Source organism: Bicyclus anynana, chromosome 25 (assembly GCF_947172395.1).
Source record: "Bicyclus anynana chromosome 25, ilBicAnyn1.1, whole genome shotgun sequence".
Classification (NCBI taxonomy): domain Eukaryota; kingdom Metazoa; phylum Arthropoda; class Insecta; order Lepidoptera; family Nymphalidae; genus Bicyclus; species Bicyclus anynana.
The window spans coordinates 1008824-1024099 of record NC_069107.1 but is presented as its reverse complement, the minus strand read 5'-3'; the positions used below and the strand labels follow the sequence as shown (position 1 = coordinate 1024099).

Here is a 15276-nt window from a genome sequence, read left to right as displayed (position 1 = left end):
TTTTTTAATTCTATGACAGGAAATCTGTTTTCGCTATGTATATTAGAAAATCTAAGTAATACCCAAATTATTGAGTTCTAAAAAATTAACTACTCGTAAATGTAGAAATTTCAAAAACTGTACAAATATGTAGATGTGCGCATGTTTATTTTTTGATTTGCAGCAAAATATGTAGCCGTTTTATGAGTTGTAATACTATAGCTAGAGTTACGGCGAGATAAGTCCACAAAATAAAACAACATTTAAATATTTCGGAGAGGCGGGTAGGTAAACACTTTATTTGAAAAAAATAGGCGTTCTGCTTTGTTTTATCAAGCATGCTAAGTTGATGTTGGAGTATGAGTACATTGTGGTGTGGGTATTTGGAAAAAGTTTGTCAAACCGTTTTTAATGTTTACAGAATATTACTTCGTATTTTAGTCTTCGAAGGACCATGCAGGGTACAACCGAAAACAGCTAGATTATGAACTCCTGCGATCTTTTGCGTTTGTTTATTGCTCTATTGAATATCTAATTGTATGAGTTTCGTAAGTGATAAGAAAAACACTATAAAAGGGAAACATTCTCTCTTTCTCCTAAACCACATACGTATCTTTAGATGCGTTACTTACGCGTGATTCCTATGAAACAAAAACATTAAGTCAGTGTCAAATAAACGATAATTGAAATACAAACAAACAATTCAGAATCATCAAAATAGTTGTTGTCACTCATAATAGCTTCAAAAATTATAGGTCTAAGGTCAGCTCTCACAAAATTTTACGTTTCATTGTTCATAGACCATTTGCATCCAGCAGTTTTTAGAAAACAAACATTGAATTATCCTACTTTATCAATGAAAGCGCAGTTTTATTAATTGGTTGAATATTTGGAAGACTGACTGTTTGCTAAATCTGAGCTGTGAATCAATTGTAGATCTAGTCCAAGACGTCCGTCCCTTTAGATGTATGTATAAACTGAAGGTTTGTTTCGTTAAAGAACGACCCTCCAGTTTTTCACATAGACGCGTTGTCTGTCAACCTGTTTACTGACAAACGCCTGCCTGTACACTTCTTCCTTCGACTTCCAAAGTTATACAAACTGTAGGTACATTCAGACTATCACAATCAATGGACACTATATCTAAAAACCTTACCTTCTAAAGTAATCTTGGATGAGGAATGTCGCATAAAATTTGCCGACGGTAATCTCATTGGGATCGCCGGGAGGTGGTACGACCTGGTCCAGCAACTTGGGTGAAGTCCTCTTCCAGATCTTCTTTATCACAGCTCGCAGCTCCGTATTACAATCATCAATGTTACCTGTAAATAAAAACGGATATTATCAAAAGTTTTCGTCAATAAAGTCGTAATTCAGAGTAAAAAAACGTGCTAAATTAACCTAACATTACTAATATACAAAAGTATAGGTAAATTGCAAGAATAAAATAATATTAAATGTGTCATTGCGAAAGAAAATAAAAATAAAGAAATACAACGTAGAACCTTGGGTTTTATTTTTATTTAATGGCAGTTTATCAGACAAAATCATCATATTCACAGTAAAAATCAGTTGACAGTGAATGCTCGGTTGTTGTAAGGACTTCCACGGTCATTCGCCTTCTGTATCCAGCGGCTCCCTGCAACTCGTTTGATTTTATAGGTCCACATATCGTTCCCAACACCTTAGGACACGAACGTTCATCGAATCTTCGGACTATGTTCCTCTCATGTTACTTCAGCTTTGCGACTTGTTGAGCTATGTCAGTGACTTTGGTTCAATCGCGTTGACGTTTATCTTTGAGCATAGCATTTTCATCGTCCGCTGAGCAACTCCGAGCTTTCTTAGCTAGAAAATCTTATGCAAAGATCTTCCATCACGAGCTGAAAGACTCTGATCTTTCTTTTAAGGCACTCTGTCACGGATCCCTAGTTACCAGAAACAGTGGAATACGGAACTTAGCCTTAGTGAACGTAGGAGATTCTGAAGGAGAAGCACACTTACCATCCGTTTTGATCTTCAACGATGTGCGGACGACCGCAAACAACGTCGCATTGAAGAGGACAGTGCCATCCGAGTTGAGTGGCATGTTCATGGACACTAGTCTCTTGCAAGCCACGCGATGCGGACACAGCTTGCCGAATCCTGGTATAGTATGATGATAAATAGTAAAATTATTAGCTAATGGATCCATTAAATAAATGCCAGAATGAGAAGAATAAAATTTTAGCCGTGTCCTGATAATATTTAAACTTAAATTTATTCAGGGTAAGTTTAAGAACTGTTAAAGAAGATTGAGGTAGTCCTTTTGTGTGATAAAATATTAACATCGAGTATAATTAATTTATCTACCTATGATCTAATCGTGATTTTTGCATTTCTTGTAATGCAACAACATTTTTCTTGATATGATATAAGGTTTATGTAACAATGTTAACTCTTCTTTTTTAGTCTTAAGTTTATAAATCATTGATATTAAAGAAAAGGTGATTAAAAAATAGTAACTCACCTAATGGTGGACTAATTTTTCTTAATAAAGTAACTACATCTAAATGTTTAATACGACCCTTAGCATCTGGATCATATTCACTCCAAAGTCTGAAACAACAATGTTTTGTACTGAAAATCAAATAATTTTGATCATCATCATCATCATTATTATCAACCCATATTCGGCTCACTGCTGAGCTCGAGTCTCCTCTCAGAATGAGAGGGGTTAGGCCAATAGTCCACCACGCTGGTCCAATGTGGATTGGCAGACTTCACACAAGCAGAGAATCAAGAAAATTCTCTGGTAAAATGCAGGTTTCCTCACGATGTTTTTTCTTCACTGTTTGAGACACGTGATATTTAATTTCTTAAAATGCACACAACTGAAAAGTTGGAGGTGCATCCCAGACCAGATTTGAACCCACACCCTCCGGAATCGGAGGCAGAGGTCATATACACTGGGCTATCACGACCTCATATCATTTTGATGCTTATCTATTATTCTAATTCTAATTATTATTATTTATTTATTAGCACACGCCGATCCTATCTCTAATAATTCTATAATGATAAAGCTTAATCTAGTCGTAATGCAGAAGATAAAACACACTAAAATTAGGTCTGAGATGAAAACCCTAAACTATTGAAGTGAGGAGGTTATTTAAAGAACAAAATTTCCAATTCATTTCCTTGATTGCTAGTTTAAAAATACTAGATAGATACATTGAAGTACTCGATGACTTACCTTATAAATTCATCTAAGTGGTGTGGTCCCAATATTGACCAGTCTCTGGTCAAATAGTCGAAGTTATCCATAATGACGGCAACAAATAAATTAATAATCTGAAATGTACATGTAATGTTAAACAATTTTATGTTCTGTTCGTTATTCTCGCTTCATATCGAAAACGAATTAAGTGGATTGAACATTAATTAGCTAGAATATCGACTTAGAAAGTCTTTTCATAAAATCAGAAATATTGGCATTCATTGGCTTATAAATTGGATCTTCATCGTACATGAACATTTTGATCGTGCTTTTGTTTCATACAAAAAATCGCATCAAGTTCTATTAATATAGAAGCTACAATTCCACAGTCTCAAAGGTCATATTGATGATGATGATTTTAATATCGCATCAAAGGCCTTGTCCTCGATAAGAGACATGTAAAATTTCAAGGCGTGCAAATTTAAAATAAAACTACCTGCGGATGTAAAGAATAAAGTGTTAAACATATTTAAAACGAAATTAAGAAAATATATTCAGTGGTATTGCCACTAACTTTTCAGACTTTGATTCATTGACTGTATAATGAAGATAGTGTCAATGATACTCACAAGTACGCACAAGGGCCAACCCCTAGTGGCCAAGTGTGGAAAAGGCCCAGGAAAGAAGAGAAGAAGATACTCACAAGAAAGGAACACAACACGTAGAAGGAGATGAAGTAGGGGAAGGCGAGAACGCTGCCGCACGAGCCTCCGCTATCGTCCTCTCCCTCCTCTTCGTAGTTACTATCACAATGTACGTCTGGTTCCGGTGACACGCCCATCATAATGTCTTGCCACGCCTCACCTAAATAATTTTCATAGAGAGATTTTATCACGTACTAGACACCTTTGATTACAAACTACATCATCCGTGTGGACATTTTGTTTGTTTTCGTTTTAAGGATTTTCTATTTTACAGCTTTTTATAATACATGCAAATACAATTTGTACAAGTCTTGCCACGCCTCAATTAAGATTCATTAAGAAAGAATTAATCTCACACCTTTTCATCGCCAACGACTTCGTCCGTATATACTTTTGTTTTGTTTTTGTTCTTGAGGCTTATATAATAAATGCAAATACAATTTGAGCTAAAGCTATTTTTTGTGACCTTTGCTGCTGAGGATGTTTATGCGTGACCTTATCAAATAATACTCAGACTGTCTAATTAAAAGTTTCTGCTTTCAACTTATTCCGTTCAATTGCTAGGTCAAGCCCTTAGATGACTATTATGTTGTAACTGAGCAAACTCACCGGTAGCAGAACGAAATAACACCAGTATAGCTTGTGGAAACGTTTGGAAGTGATTATTTCTTGTGATAGGCGTGTCATCGTCTATTGCGATTTTCCCGAAAACCTAAAATTTATTAGCTCTGTTAATGAACGTATGATTCAATTACTAAGAACATAAATGAAGCATTTCTAAAATTAGGATTAGAAATCAATAAACAATTAATTATTTTTTATATTTATTGATCAAAACTTTTGTTTGATGTTTTCCCTTTTTACAAATTAATACCTGTTTATTTACAAATTTTAAATTTGTAATTTATTTGTACAAATATATAAATAAAAATATGTAAGAATATTAAGAAAAAGTACAAACTATTTCACTGAAAATTAAAATAACATTTTTATATTATAACCCCAAAACATACCTGCATCCCAACCACGGCATATATGAAGAAAAGCATCAGAATCAGAAGTGCTACATATGGCAGGGCCTGAAAGGACTTGATGAAGGTCCAGAGCAGCGTTCTTATGCCTTCTCCTCGAGAAAGAAGCTTCACTAGTCTCATAACCCGAAAGAGACGAAAGAAGTTTATAGATGGAATTGAACTCTCCTGTAATACAACTTTATATTAGTAAAAATCCGTTAACTAAAAACATATTTTACAGTAATCATCAGCTGATAATTGATTTACTCGTACGTCCTACTTTTATAAACAAAAAATTGGTATAGAGTCAGCAAACGTAGACAAATGATATTAAACCAATTTTTTTCGAGATATAGAACCAAGAAGTCATTGAAGATTCAATAACATAGTGCTAGAATGTTTATATGAAAACAGTAGGATAACTTCTGCTAGTAATTATGTAGAACATGGTTAAAACTCCGTTAGTTTATTAAAACTTTTAATGATTTATTAAACTTTGCATTTACGCAGAGGCTTAGATCAATTTCTAGTTATATTTGCCATAATATATGAGGAAATCTTTGTAAATTCTACATCTACTCGTAATAATATCGAAGGAAAACTTTAAATGAAGAGCTTTATTAGAACTTACTAATTTCTGATTTTAGTAGATGTATTACCATTTTTTTCATTTGAGACTTTATTTAAATTATATTTATTTACTATACTTATTTATGCTCCCATTATTTATAATAACTATGTGTATGACAGTATTGTGCTTCTGTGCATTTATCTAGATCTAGTAATATCTGTTTAATGTAATAAATTGTATCTAATGCAAGTTACTGTCCCAAAATGCAGATCATACTTTACACCAAAAGCTAACCTAATTAAATTATTTTGCTTAACAACATCTAAAGCTAGTTTAGTACCATCGAACATTTTAACAGACATTTCTTGTGTATTCATTCATTTTGTCTCGATTTTTTTATTTCTCATATCAATTTAAATTTTAATTATTTTTAATAACTTCTGATAATATTAAAATATTCAAATCTACATAGACTTTATGTTGAACTATAAAAAAATCTATATTGAAAGTATGTACAACTTTATAATCTATTGTAATTGTAATACTGGATGAGATTTTCGGAGCAGTTATTATGAAATTTTGAACTGTTTTAAATAAAAGATTAATAAGTTGTAAGATTGAATTTTAAAACTTAGAATTATTTTTCATTTCATTTTGAAATAGATATTGTTTTATTGTTTATCTTAAATGTGAAGACTAAGTGTGAAGAAATTATTTCGTTATTAAGCGCTCCAAAAATCTAACCATACTTGTATTGTTTAAAGAGTTTTCTTAGCAAAAGCGTGCACTTACCTTGACAACGTGCGCTCTTGGCAACCCACTTCCCTGAAATAAACACGGTAGCTTCAATTGTATCATCTACATGTAAACAGGCTAATGTGAGACCGCTGTAGCTTGCTGTTATTACAACATCTATATCGTCCATGCTCGGGACAGTAACTACACCACCTAATTTTATATTGCCATCATATTTGCTATCAATAGTAAAACATGTGTGAATTTAAGAAAACGTTGTGTTTTTGATCATTTTCATTTTCGTTGACTGTGAAGCTATTTTCACAGCTATTTCGATAATGTATAGCCTTGAATATTTTTCTGCAAATAACTGACAAAAACTAAAGAAATTTTAATGTGCAGTAAAAATAACTCTTGTAATAAAGACCTTTCCCTTAAAGTTTAAGTTACTTAATAAAGTTAAATTGATTTATAAAAATTGTTTCATCTTCTAACCGTTGCATAGTAACTAAAGTATTGCAATAAGTTTAAAAAATAACGAATACAATCAAAGTTTTTGAAGATGTAATAGTACAAAGAAATAAAGAAGATGGCATAATAATATTAGGCGGAGTGTCAGGTGAGTGTCGGTCTAAATATAAAAGTTCTGCTGCGAGCGTGCAGAGTGAGCATTACCTGATTCTTAAGTTCGTTTACTTGTGAGACCACGATGTCGATGATGCTTCCCAACACGATGATAAAGTCGAACGTGTTCCACGCGTCACCGAAGTAATTCTGTGCACAAAATGGCTTCATTCTTAAAGAAATTATGACCAATGAATTTATTTTGCTGCAATCCAATTGGCAATGCAACAAAGAATCTTATACAAATAATTTTCTTCAAAAACCAGAGCATAAGGAGATATTTTAGCAGTATAAGTTAGCAGCAATTATTGCATCCGTTGTTTTACTTTTGGAAATTATTGTTTCTGACTTCACTTTTGCCTAAGTTTTATCCATATCAGTTGTTATATTATTAAATTGGCCAAAGTCAGGTCAGAAGCACTGCACCAACGAGGTAGCAGTATTGATAAGTAGCATGATCCACCAAATCAAAGGCTTACCTTAAATCTAAAAGCGGCAAGTTTGAAAATGAACTCTAACGCGAATACAGCGGTAAAGATCATGTTCAACATGTCCAGCGCCTTGCTGTACTCCGGCGGCTGGTTGTGGTACTTCATGGCGAGGGTGATGGTGTTTATCATGATGAGTACGAATATCGCGTATTCGAACGGCTGTGACGTCACGAACCACCACACTTTGTACTGGATACGGTGCTTAGGTATATATCTGTAAAAGATCAAGTAAACGTAATATTACAAATTACTATACCACGAAACGTTAATATGTTATATATTTATAGTGGAAGCTTTGAAAAGTACCAAAAATTTGAATATGGAATGTTGAGTCGGACCAATTATTTAGTTGGTTAATTAGTTTTAAGTCAATAGTCTTAAGCGAAACTACAAGCAACAATTCAAGAAGCTTTTTTTTGCTGTTAAAAATTGGGCACGGAAGGTAGAAATCCTTGAGATTTTCCTTATTATGAGGAGGTTCCTCATCTTCGAGCTTTGACTTTGAGTTTTTTAGATCTTCAAAATAACGTTACTAGAAATTAATTTTCTTGGTGCTCTACTCAAGTTATCTAGTCGTGTGTTAGAAACTTTAGCAGAGATTAAATTTTACTTACCTTCTAATTGGTTTTGCTTTTAACGCAAATTCTATACAATTTCTTTGGTTCTTATCTAGTTCACAGTTTTTATATTCTTGCTCGCCCTCATTTTGGAATGTCACTATGACGAAACCGACGAATATATTTACCTAAAACATGATTTGTAGTTGTAAAGAATAAGTACCTTTAAAATCAAAAGAATATTACAATATTTTCATATTAGAAAGAAAATTAGAAAAACAATCATAAAACTAACCATGAAGAAGGCAATTATAATAATATAAATAATATAATAGGCTGCAACAATTGGACGGAAGTTAGTAATGGGACCCCGATCTTCGGCATTAGAATCTATAGACACGTACAATAACCTGAAAATTTATAATTGCATTTAATAGAAAGAAAGTGAAAGAAAAATACATAGGTATTAAAGGTAAAATAGGAAAAAAATCCGAATTTTGAGGGAGCATAAAAACTGGCAGAACCGCCTCCTTTGAGCGTTCGTGATATTGAATTTAGAATGACGCCAGTAAGCTAATCATCGTCATAAAAACTAAACGTGTACGCAGTATTTTAACTTTTTTCAATACTTGTAAAAATAATAATAAAAATAATCTTACCCTGGCCATCCTTCAAAAGTGGATACAGTGAAGAGAGTGAGCATCCCTTTCATAACATTATCAAAATGAAACTCATTTCTCTTCCATTCTCTATCTCTAACTACATAATTACGATTTTCAAACACTAAATATGTCCCTCTGAAAACACAATTAATAATTTAATTAATCCAATAGTGTTCAAAGCTTTGCTATAATCTGCATAATTACAAATCTATATTAATAAAAGCTGGCATGTGTACCTAATCGTATAGTAGTTCTAAATAGGACATATGAAATCACATCACCAAACATTTCAGTAAGCATAATTATTATTTAGAAAAAAACTGGATTTAGCGAAGTAATATCTATTCTGCCTGAAGTAGATTTGATGCAATAGGTGTTGGTAACCTCTTTGTTTAACAAAATGCCAGCTCTCATCTATTTGGACAATCTAAATGAACTTACCGACACTCGTCTTTTGTCATTTTTGATATATCATTACATCTAAAAAATTTACCCTGCAACAAAACTTCTGTGATTAGATGCCATATTCAAATAAGTATTGCCGTTAGCCGTTCCGTTATTTTTAATTACAAATAATATGTTGAAGTGACTGCAGTTAAAAGTTAATTATTTACACGGATTGTTTAACCCATTTCTCATGATCGTTTTATAATTAGAATAGATCTTTGTGTTTATTTTTTTACTTATCGTGTAAGTAATTATTTTATTACTTAATTTGGGATATTACATGCATATTATCTTTAACATACGAGTTGTTTACGAATGATATCGTTAGTGACGTTAAGATTTCTTTTTTAATTTGCTTACGATAAAGTTTCACAGGAGCAAGAGTCTGTTTTTTTTCTGCATATGAGAGACAATTCTATAAACGATAGTAAAGTATTTATAATTAATAGTTTTCAGAAATAGAAATACTGTTTAATTTCTTGCCAGGTGTTCTTAGTCCAATCTGTTTTCCGAATCCTGAAATGAGATAGTATCCAATTGCTGAGTATAGCATGACTGGATTGGAAATTATGCAACATTTTTTAAATGACGCTTGAACAAAAAACGAAATTTTTTGTAAATGCATCTGTTTTGGGGTGTGTATTATTTAATTAATGCATATCGCTTACTATTATTACTTATCTATACTTATTATTTGTGTAGATTTAACTTTATTTGATTATTAAAATAAAACTAGTTTTCAAAGTCAAGTTTGTCTGTTTCTAGTGTTTTTATTACCGGTGCGGAAGGTAGATTTTACTAAGAAGAACCGACACGAAACTCACCAGCTCTATAACACTATTACAAAATAACGATATCAATCGTTATTTTCGTATCATTTTACAGCATTCTCACCTTAAATAACTGTACACCAACGACAGCGAACATAAATTGTAATAAATACGTAACTAGCATTATATTTCCTATTGTTTTAATTGCTACTATCACACATTTCACCACGTACTAGTGAATTGTAATGAAGGAATACATGTGCGTATTAGTTGCGTGGAGATACGTTACCAGGGCAGGGATTGTCCGCGTATTGTCCAGTAACGGCGCAGCATCAGGACATAGGGGGAAAAGCAAACATTTTCTTTTTATAACACGAGGGCATTAATATGCACTAAACCCAAGATAAACAGTCTGTTGAGATATAGAACCAAGTGCTAGAATTAGAAATAATGAAGTAATAACCGAGATTTTTAAATATGAAACAGGTGTGTATCTTTGGTTTTGTTATATCGCACAAGGATAGGGATTCCAATAGTAATTCTACAAAGTTGTTATATAAAAAACAAGTGGTCGGATTGTTTAGTTAGACATTTGTTTTTCGATAAAGGATTGATTTATGAATACAAGTAAACGCCAAGGTAGGGGGATGGTTATATACTATGTAAAAGAGGGTTTTATTAGTCCTCTAGATGATTCGGATATTTATGTAAATTCTACACCTTTGGGTCCAATAAATTACTCATGCTATAACAGTGGTGTTATACATAGTTTAATAATATTACCACTAGGTTTTAGTAATTATATATAAATGTTAGTTGATAACGGAAATCATGCCGTATAAAGTTTACTCACATGAGGGTCCTTCACTACTAAATATATACTTACAACATGGGAAATAAATCATGTTAGATCGTACTGTAGCAATACTATTTATGAACGAATTGGAAAATGACAGTGAGAAGAGATTTATTAGGAATAAAGCTGAAGCTTACACGATAATAAACATAATATAATATAAGATAAATAAATAACGCAAGATCTTTTAAAATTAAAAAATAAAAAGCACGATAAAGAGTTCAAGCAAAAAGCAAACACTGTAGAAAATATAGAAAGAAGGAAATCATGAGAAATGAGTAGTGTATAAATGATTGAAAAAAGAAGAGTTAGAGCCAAAGATTAACAATAAATAAAATAAAATAAAGATAATGTTTAAGAATATTTAATACCCAAAGGTGTAATAGTTAAGTAACGAATTACTGTGATTTGTTTGTGTAGCACTCTAGTGATCGATATATTGTATGTATTAAAATCGATTGTATCGTGGGAATTTGTAAAGATTTTGATGGTGCTGATCACATTGTAGTTGAAATTGAAGAATTTGCCCCCTACCTTGAACATTTGCACTCCCATGACCGCGAACATGAATTGGAGCAAGGACGTTACCAACAAAATGTTGCCGATTGTTTTGATTGCAACGATCACGCACTGAACAACGTGCTATAAATCAGGGAAAAACTTATTCAGTAAAAATACATTTTAAGTGTTAAAATTGGCAAAAAATAGAAACTTGTATATAAGTGATTTATTTTAAGTGGTACAAGTAGAAATTGTATAACAGACCTTAAGGCCCTTGGCTCTGTTGATGGCCCTAAGTGGCCTCAGCACTCTGAATACTCGTAATATTTTCACAACGGATATACTTCCAGACCTAGAGAAATGTAGGAATAAGAAATAATTAAGGTTTTATGATTATAAAAAAGATAAAAGACTTTATCATCATATTTTGCTGTGTAACACAGTACCCCTACAATAGGGTTAATTTCCAATCAAAATCAGAGTCCAAAATTAAAACCAAGAGAGGTGACTTGAAATCTGTAGGGTATTTTTTTCCAAAAGGTTACATATTTAAAAGTGGTCGTGATTTTTTACAACTTTTTAAAAACATTTTAGTTTTAGTTGAACAGAACTTGCTTTGGAAAGGTAATCAAACTAAATTTTCCTTCTTGATTACTTACTTAAAGCTCATAGAAATAAGGGAGACGCAAACAACGAGCATGTCGAGGACGTTGAAGGCGGAACGCAGGAAGGCGCCCTCGTGGAAAAGGAGGCCGTACGTGATCAGCTTCAAGAACAGCTCCAGAGTGAAGATGCCCGTGAAGAAGATGTCGAATTGACTCAGCAACTAAATATTACAAAAAATATATAGTATTAGCGGACGTTTGCGACTGTGTTTACAAGTTAAATGGTGAAAACTTATACGGATTTTTTTATAGATCTAGTTTAAAAGAAAAAATATATCACATTGCATTGTTTTAAATTGATTAGACAACGTTTCCGGTGAAAGCTCCCAGGCGGCTTGACTTTTTCCGATTCTTAATTATCGTCAAATTTCGAAATATTGTAACGGCATACCCTTGAGATAGCAATTCAGTAATACATATTGGTAGCAGAAATAAGCATATGATTAATGTGTCAGATGAGCCAACAAAACAACAAGCTTTACAAAAATTCAGTAAATTTACTAAACGAACTGATATAAAATATACTTTCAAGTCCATCATCTCTTAGGAATAAGAAAACAGTACAATTGTAATTGTAAACAGTAAACTCATTAAAGAAAATTTCGTTTAAAAAATGTTTTGTTTCATAAATTAATTAGTAGAAATAGAAATTTATATAGATTTATTGTATTAATACCCAATTTCGAAATCCCTTTTGCGCAGCATCCAAAGGGTCCTCTGCAGCCAACATGGCGGACGAGAGCATGATGCACACCAAGATGATGTTGCCGAAAGTAGATGACGCAGACATCTTGTAGCAGAACACGCGAAACCTATATAACAGTAAGGGTGGGTTAGAAGGAAAACAAAATATACTATTAGGTAATACACATAATCACAGTGCATTCTCGTATATCTTTCATTATTGAGTTTAATTAGTTATCCTTTATGAACTGAGACAAACCAAGAGTTTGAATAATAAACTATATTGCACAATGTACAAAACGTTCGTTTAGTTCAACATACAAAAACTTATTGGGAATTTAAATTTTAAACTCTAGAACACTTCAGAATAAAAAAAAACGATTTCATTATAAATGAAAAACTCATTTAAGCGATATACACGGTACAGCATAGTTACCACGAAATAAAAGAAACACATTTATTTCGTGATACGATAAATATCAAACATGAAAACAAAAGTACAATTCATTAATATTAAGAAAAATAGATCACACGTCATGCACATTTAATACTTTTCTATAACTATAATAACAACAATATCATGCTATCACAACAGCGAAAAATAAAAAACATGCTGTAAAATTGAAAAAAAAAACATTCGGCATTTTGTAAATACCTACTAAATAATTAATCCACCTCTATGGATTTCTAAAAAACGTATTCTAATTCGTCATCCAACATGTCATGCCTTCTGAATAACTCAAGGAACTCAAGATATCTAACTAACTAACCTATCCACTAACATCGGAATCTTAAAGGTACCATGTAGTCTCATTGCTGAGGAATTTCGATTTTTGATAATTTTGTCAATTTAGATGTGATATTTACAATAGGTATATGACTTCGTTCGTGCAAGTAACATTAAAGATTTCAGCATTGATGTTGTAATTCGTAAAGATATAGACAATGTTACTTACAACATATCACCAATGATATTATACGTGAAAAAGATAGTCAAACACTTCTATAAACTTTAAATAATAATCACGGTTGATTAAAATGTAATATTGTAATTGAACAGTCACCAATTTCGGTAAATGTTACCCAAAATTAACTTTTTCAGGAATTAGATTGATAACCATTCTATGTAGATTTTATAAATAAAATATCATTGGGATATACTCAGGCAATAACTCAGGCTCAGGATCAAGACAACGCCAATCATTCACAATGAGACACGGGTACCGGTCCACCAATCACCTGTTAGTTGGTGAGAATATGAAGAAACTACTAGCGTTTGGTATTGGTGGCGTCTGATTTGGCATATTCAGTTCAGATATCCGTCGCGGTCTAGCGGTAACTAGCGTTCCTTCCTCTTCTAACTCGCCACCATCTTTATAAGAAAAAGAATATTCCTTGTTTTATACCTCGTCATTCTTCAGTCAAAACACCCTGCCTCTTCTTTATAAGCCTCTTCAGTGTTTGCTATCTATGATAAACCTACCTAAACATGCCGAAGTGTTTTTATATTGAAAGATATAATCTATTTTTTAATAAATCAAATACAAGAAACAGGTGAGAGATTAGATAATAAAGTGAGAGATTAAAATTATAACATAAAATCAGCTGAAAATTAAAAAAATATATATTTATTAGAACAAGGCATAAAATAAGTTGCAAGACTGTCGATGTTTTGCAGAAATAAAGTGGCAAAACTAATGAAGTACAAAATAAAAATTACAGCTGTTTTAATTGAAGTGTAAAAACAAAATTAAGAGGCAGATAAATCAACATCTAATTAATCAGAAGCGTTGGTCCTGCGTGGTCCCTAACCTGTTTGTTTTAGAAAATATGAAGAAGGAGGAAGCGTCGGGGATGGGCTTGGCCGAGCTTTGGATATCGACCTCGGACAGTCGCCGCGGCCTTGCCGACGACGTTGTCGGCTTACGTTTCAACCTCGGCTCATCCTCGAACTCTGTGTTCACTGTGTCGATTTTGGTTAGCGTCTTCAATTCTCTTGACAAATTTACATCCTTTGTATTTATTCCTAGCTTTGTATATTTATTTTTAATCATTAACATATTTTTTGTAACCAAAAACAGAAAACTAAATGCAATAAAAATAAAAATTTTACAGATAGGCTATCAAAAAACCCATAAGTTAATAAATCCCTTCTTAAGTGATCATTTCACAGTTAATAACATACTGAGACTTATAGACCATATATTACTAGAAATGTTTCTTTTTAAATATGTATGTACAAATATTCGGCGTCCAGCTAAATTTTATATAATTTTAATAATATTTGACTAAATCTTAGATTTTTCTGAACTAATGATATGATTACATAATTACCTATATGATTTCTTTGATGACTCTCTATTTCTTCCTGTTCCTCTTCGAGTCTCTCTTCATTCTCTTCATCTATAATACCTTCATCTCCCTCTCCATCGATCTCCTCTTGTTGATCTCCCTCTGAACCCATTTCTTCGTATTCCCTTTCCGAGCTGTAAAATTCATGTATCAAAACATCCTTTACTTAGGATAGATCATGGTACAAACTGTTCATTTTATTAATCTTTTTAGCTAAGGATCATACACTAAATTTATCCTATAAATTGGTTATTCTAAGTTATAATATTCATACGATAATATGATTATTAAGTAATAAAGCATACTTATCGGTGGTGTAGGCATCATCATCGTGAATGTATTCGTCATCAGTTTCCGCAAGCACACCTTCTGGCCCTCCTTCGATACCTTCTTGTTCGTCTCCAGCTTGCTATATACGAGTAATATATATATTAGCACAATAATAACAGAGAAATATATTGTTCAT

General features: G+C 32.5%; 1 protein-coding gene across 10 annotated transcripts in view; it reads right to left on the bottom strand.

The window, feature by feature from the left end:
* Positions 1–15276, bottom strand: part of LOC112055019 (muscle calcium channel subunit alpha-1) — a 78219-nt gene that overhangs the window by 12887 nt on the left and 50056 nt on the right. For 4 of the 10 annotated variants that reach the window (XR_008252112.1, XM_052889215.1, XM_052889208.1 and 1 more), the window contains exons 19-40: positions 15116–15219; positions 14793–14944; positions 14271–14421; positions 12451–12586; positions 11769–11935; positions 11374–11461; positions 11143–11250; positions 8977–9029; positions 8533–8670; positions 8169–8283; positions 7931–8061; positions 7305–7530; positions 6877–6975; positions 6259–6291; positions 4896–5081; positions 4492–4594; positions 3882–4042; positions 3215–3312; positions 2489–2577; positions 1984–2124; positions 1136–1301; positions 612–620 (exon numbers count right to left, since the gene is read on the bottom strand). Coding sequence is in view for 9 of the 10 variants with exons in the window: in XM_052889215.1 (XP_052745175.1) it covers positions 612–620; positions 1136–1301; positions 1984–2124; positions 2489–2577; positions 3215–3312; positions 3882–4042; positions 4492–4594; positions 4896–5081; positions 6259–6291; positions 6877–6975; positions 7305–7530; positions 7931–8061; positions 8169–8283; positions 8533–8670; positions 8977–9029; positions 11143–11250; positions 11374–11461; positions 11769–11935; positions 12451–12586; positions 14271–14421; positions 14793–14944; positions 15116–15219 (2654 nt within the window). In the remaining variant the exon portion in view is untranslated. Of the gene's footprint in view, positions 1–611; positions 621–1135; positions 1302–1983; positions 2125–2488; positions 2578–3214; positions 3313–3881; positions 4043–4491; positions 4595–4895; positions 5082–6258; positions 6292–6876; positions 6976–7304; positions 7531–7930; positions 8062–8168; positions 8284–8532; positions 8671–8976; positions 9030–9876; positions 9985–11142; positions 11251–11373; positions 11462–11768; positions 11936–12450; positions 12587–13697; positions 13831–14270; positions 14422–14792; positions 14945–15115; positions 15220–15276 lie in introns of all 10 variants that reach the window. The other 6 variants (XM_052889214.1, XM_052889209.1, XM_052889212.1 and 3 more) reach the window with 5 other exon arrangements.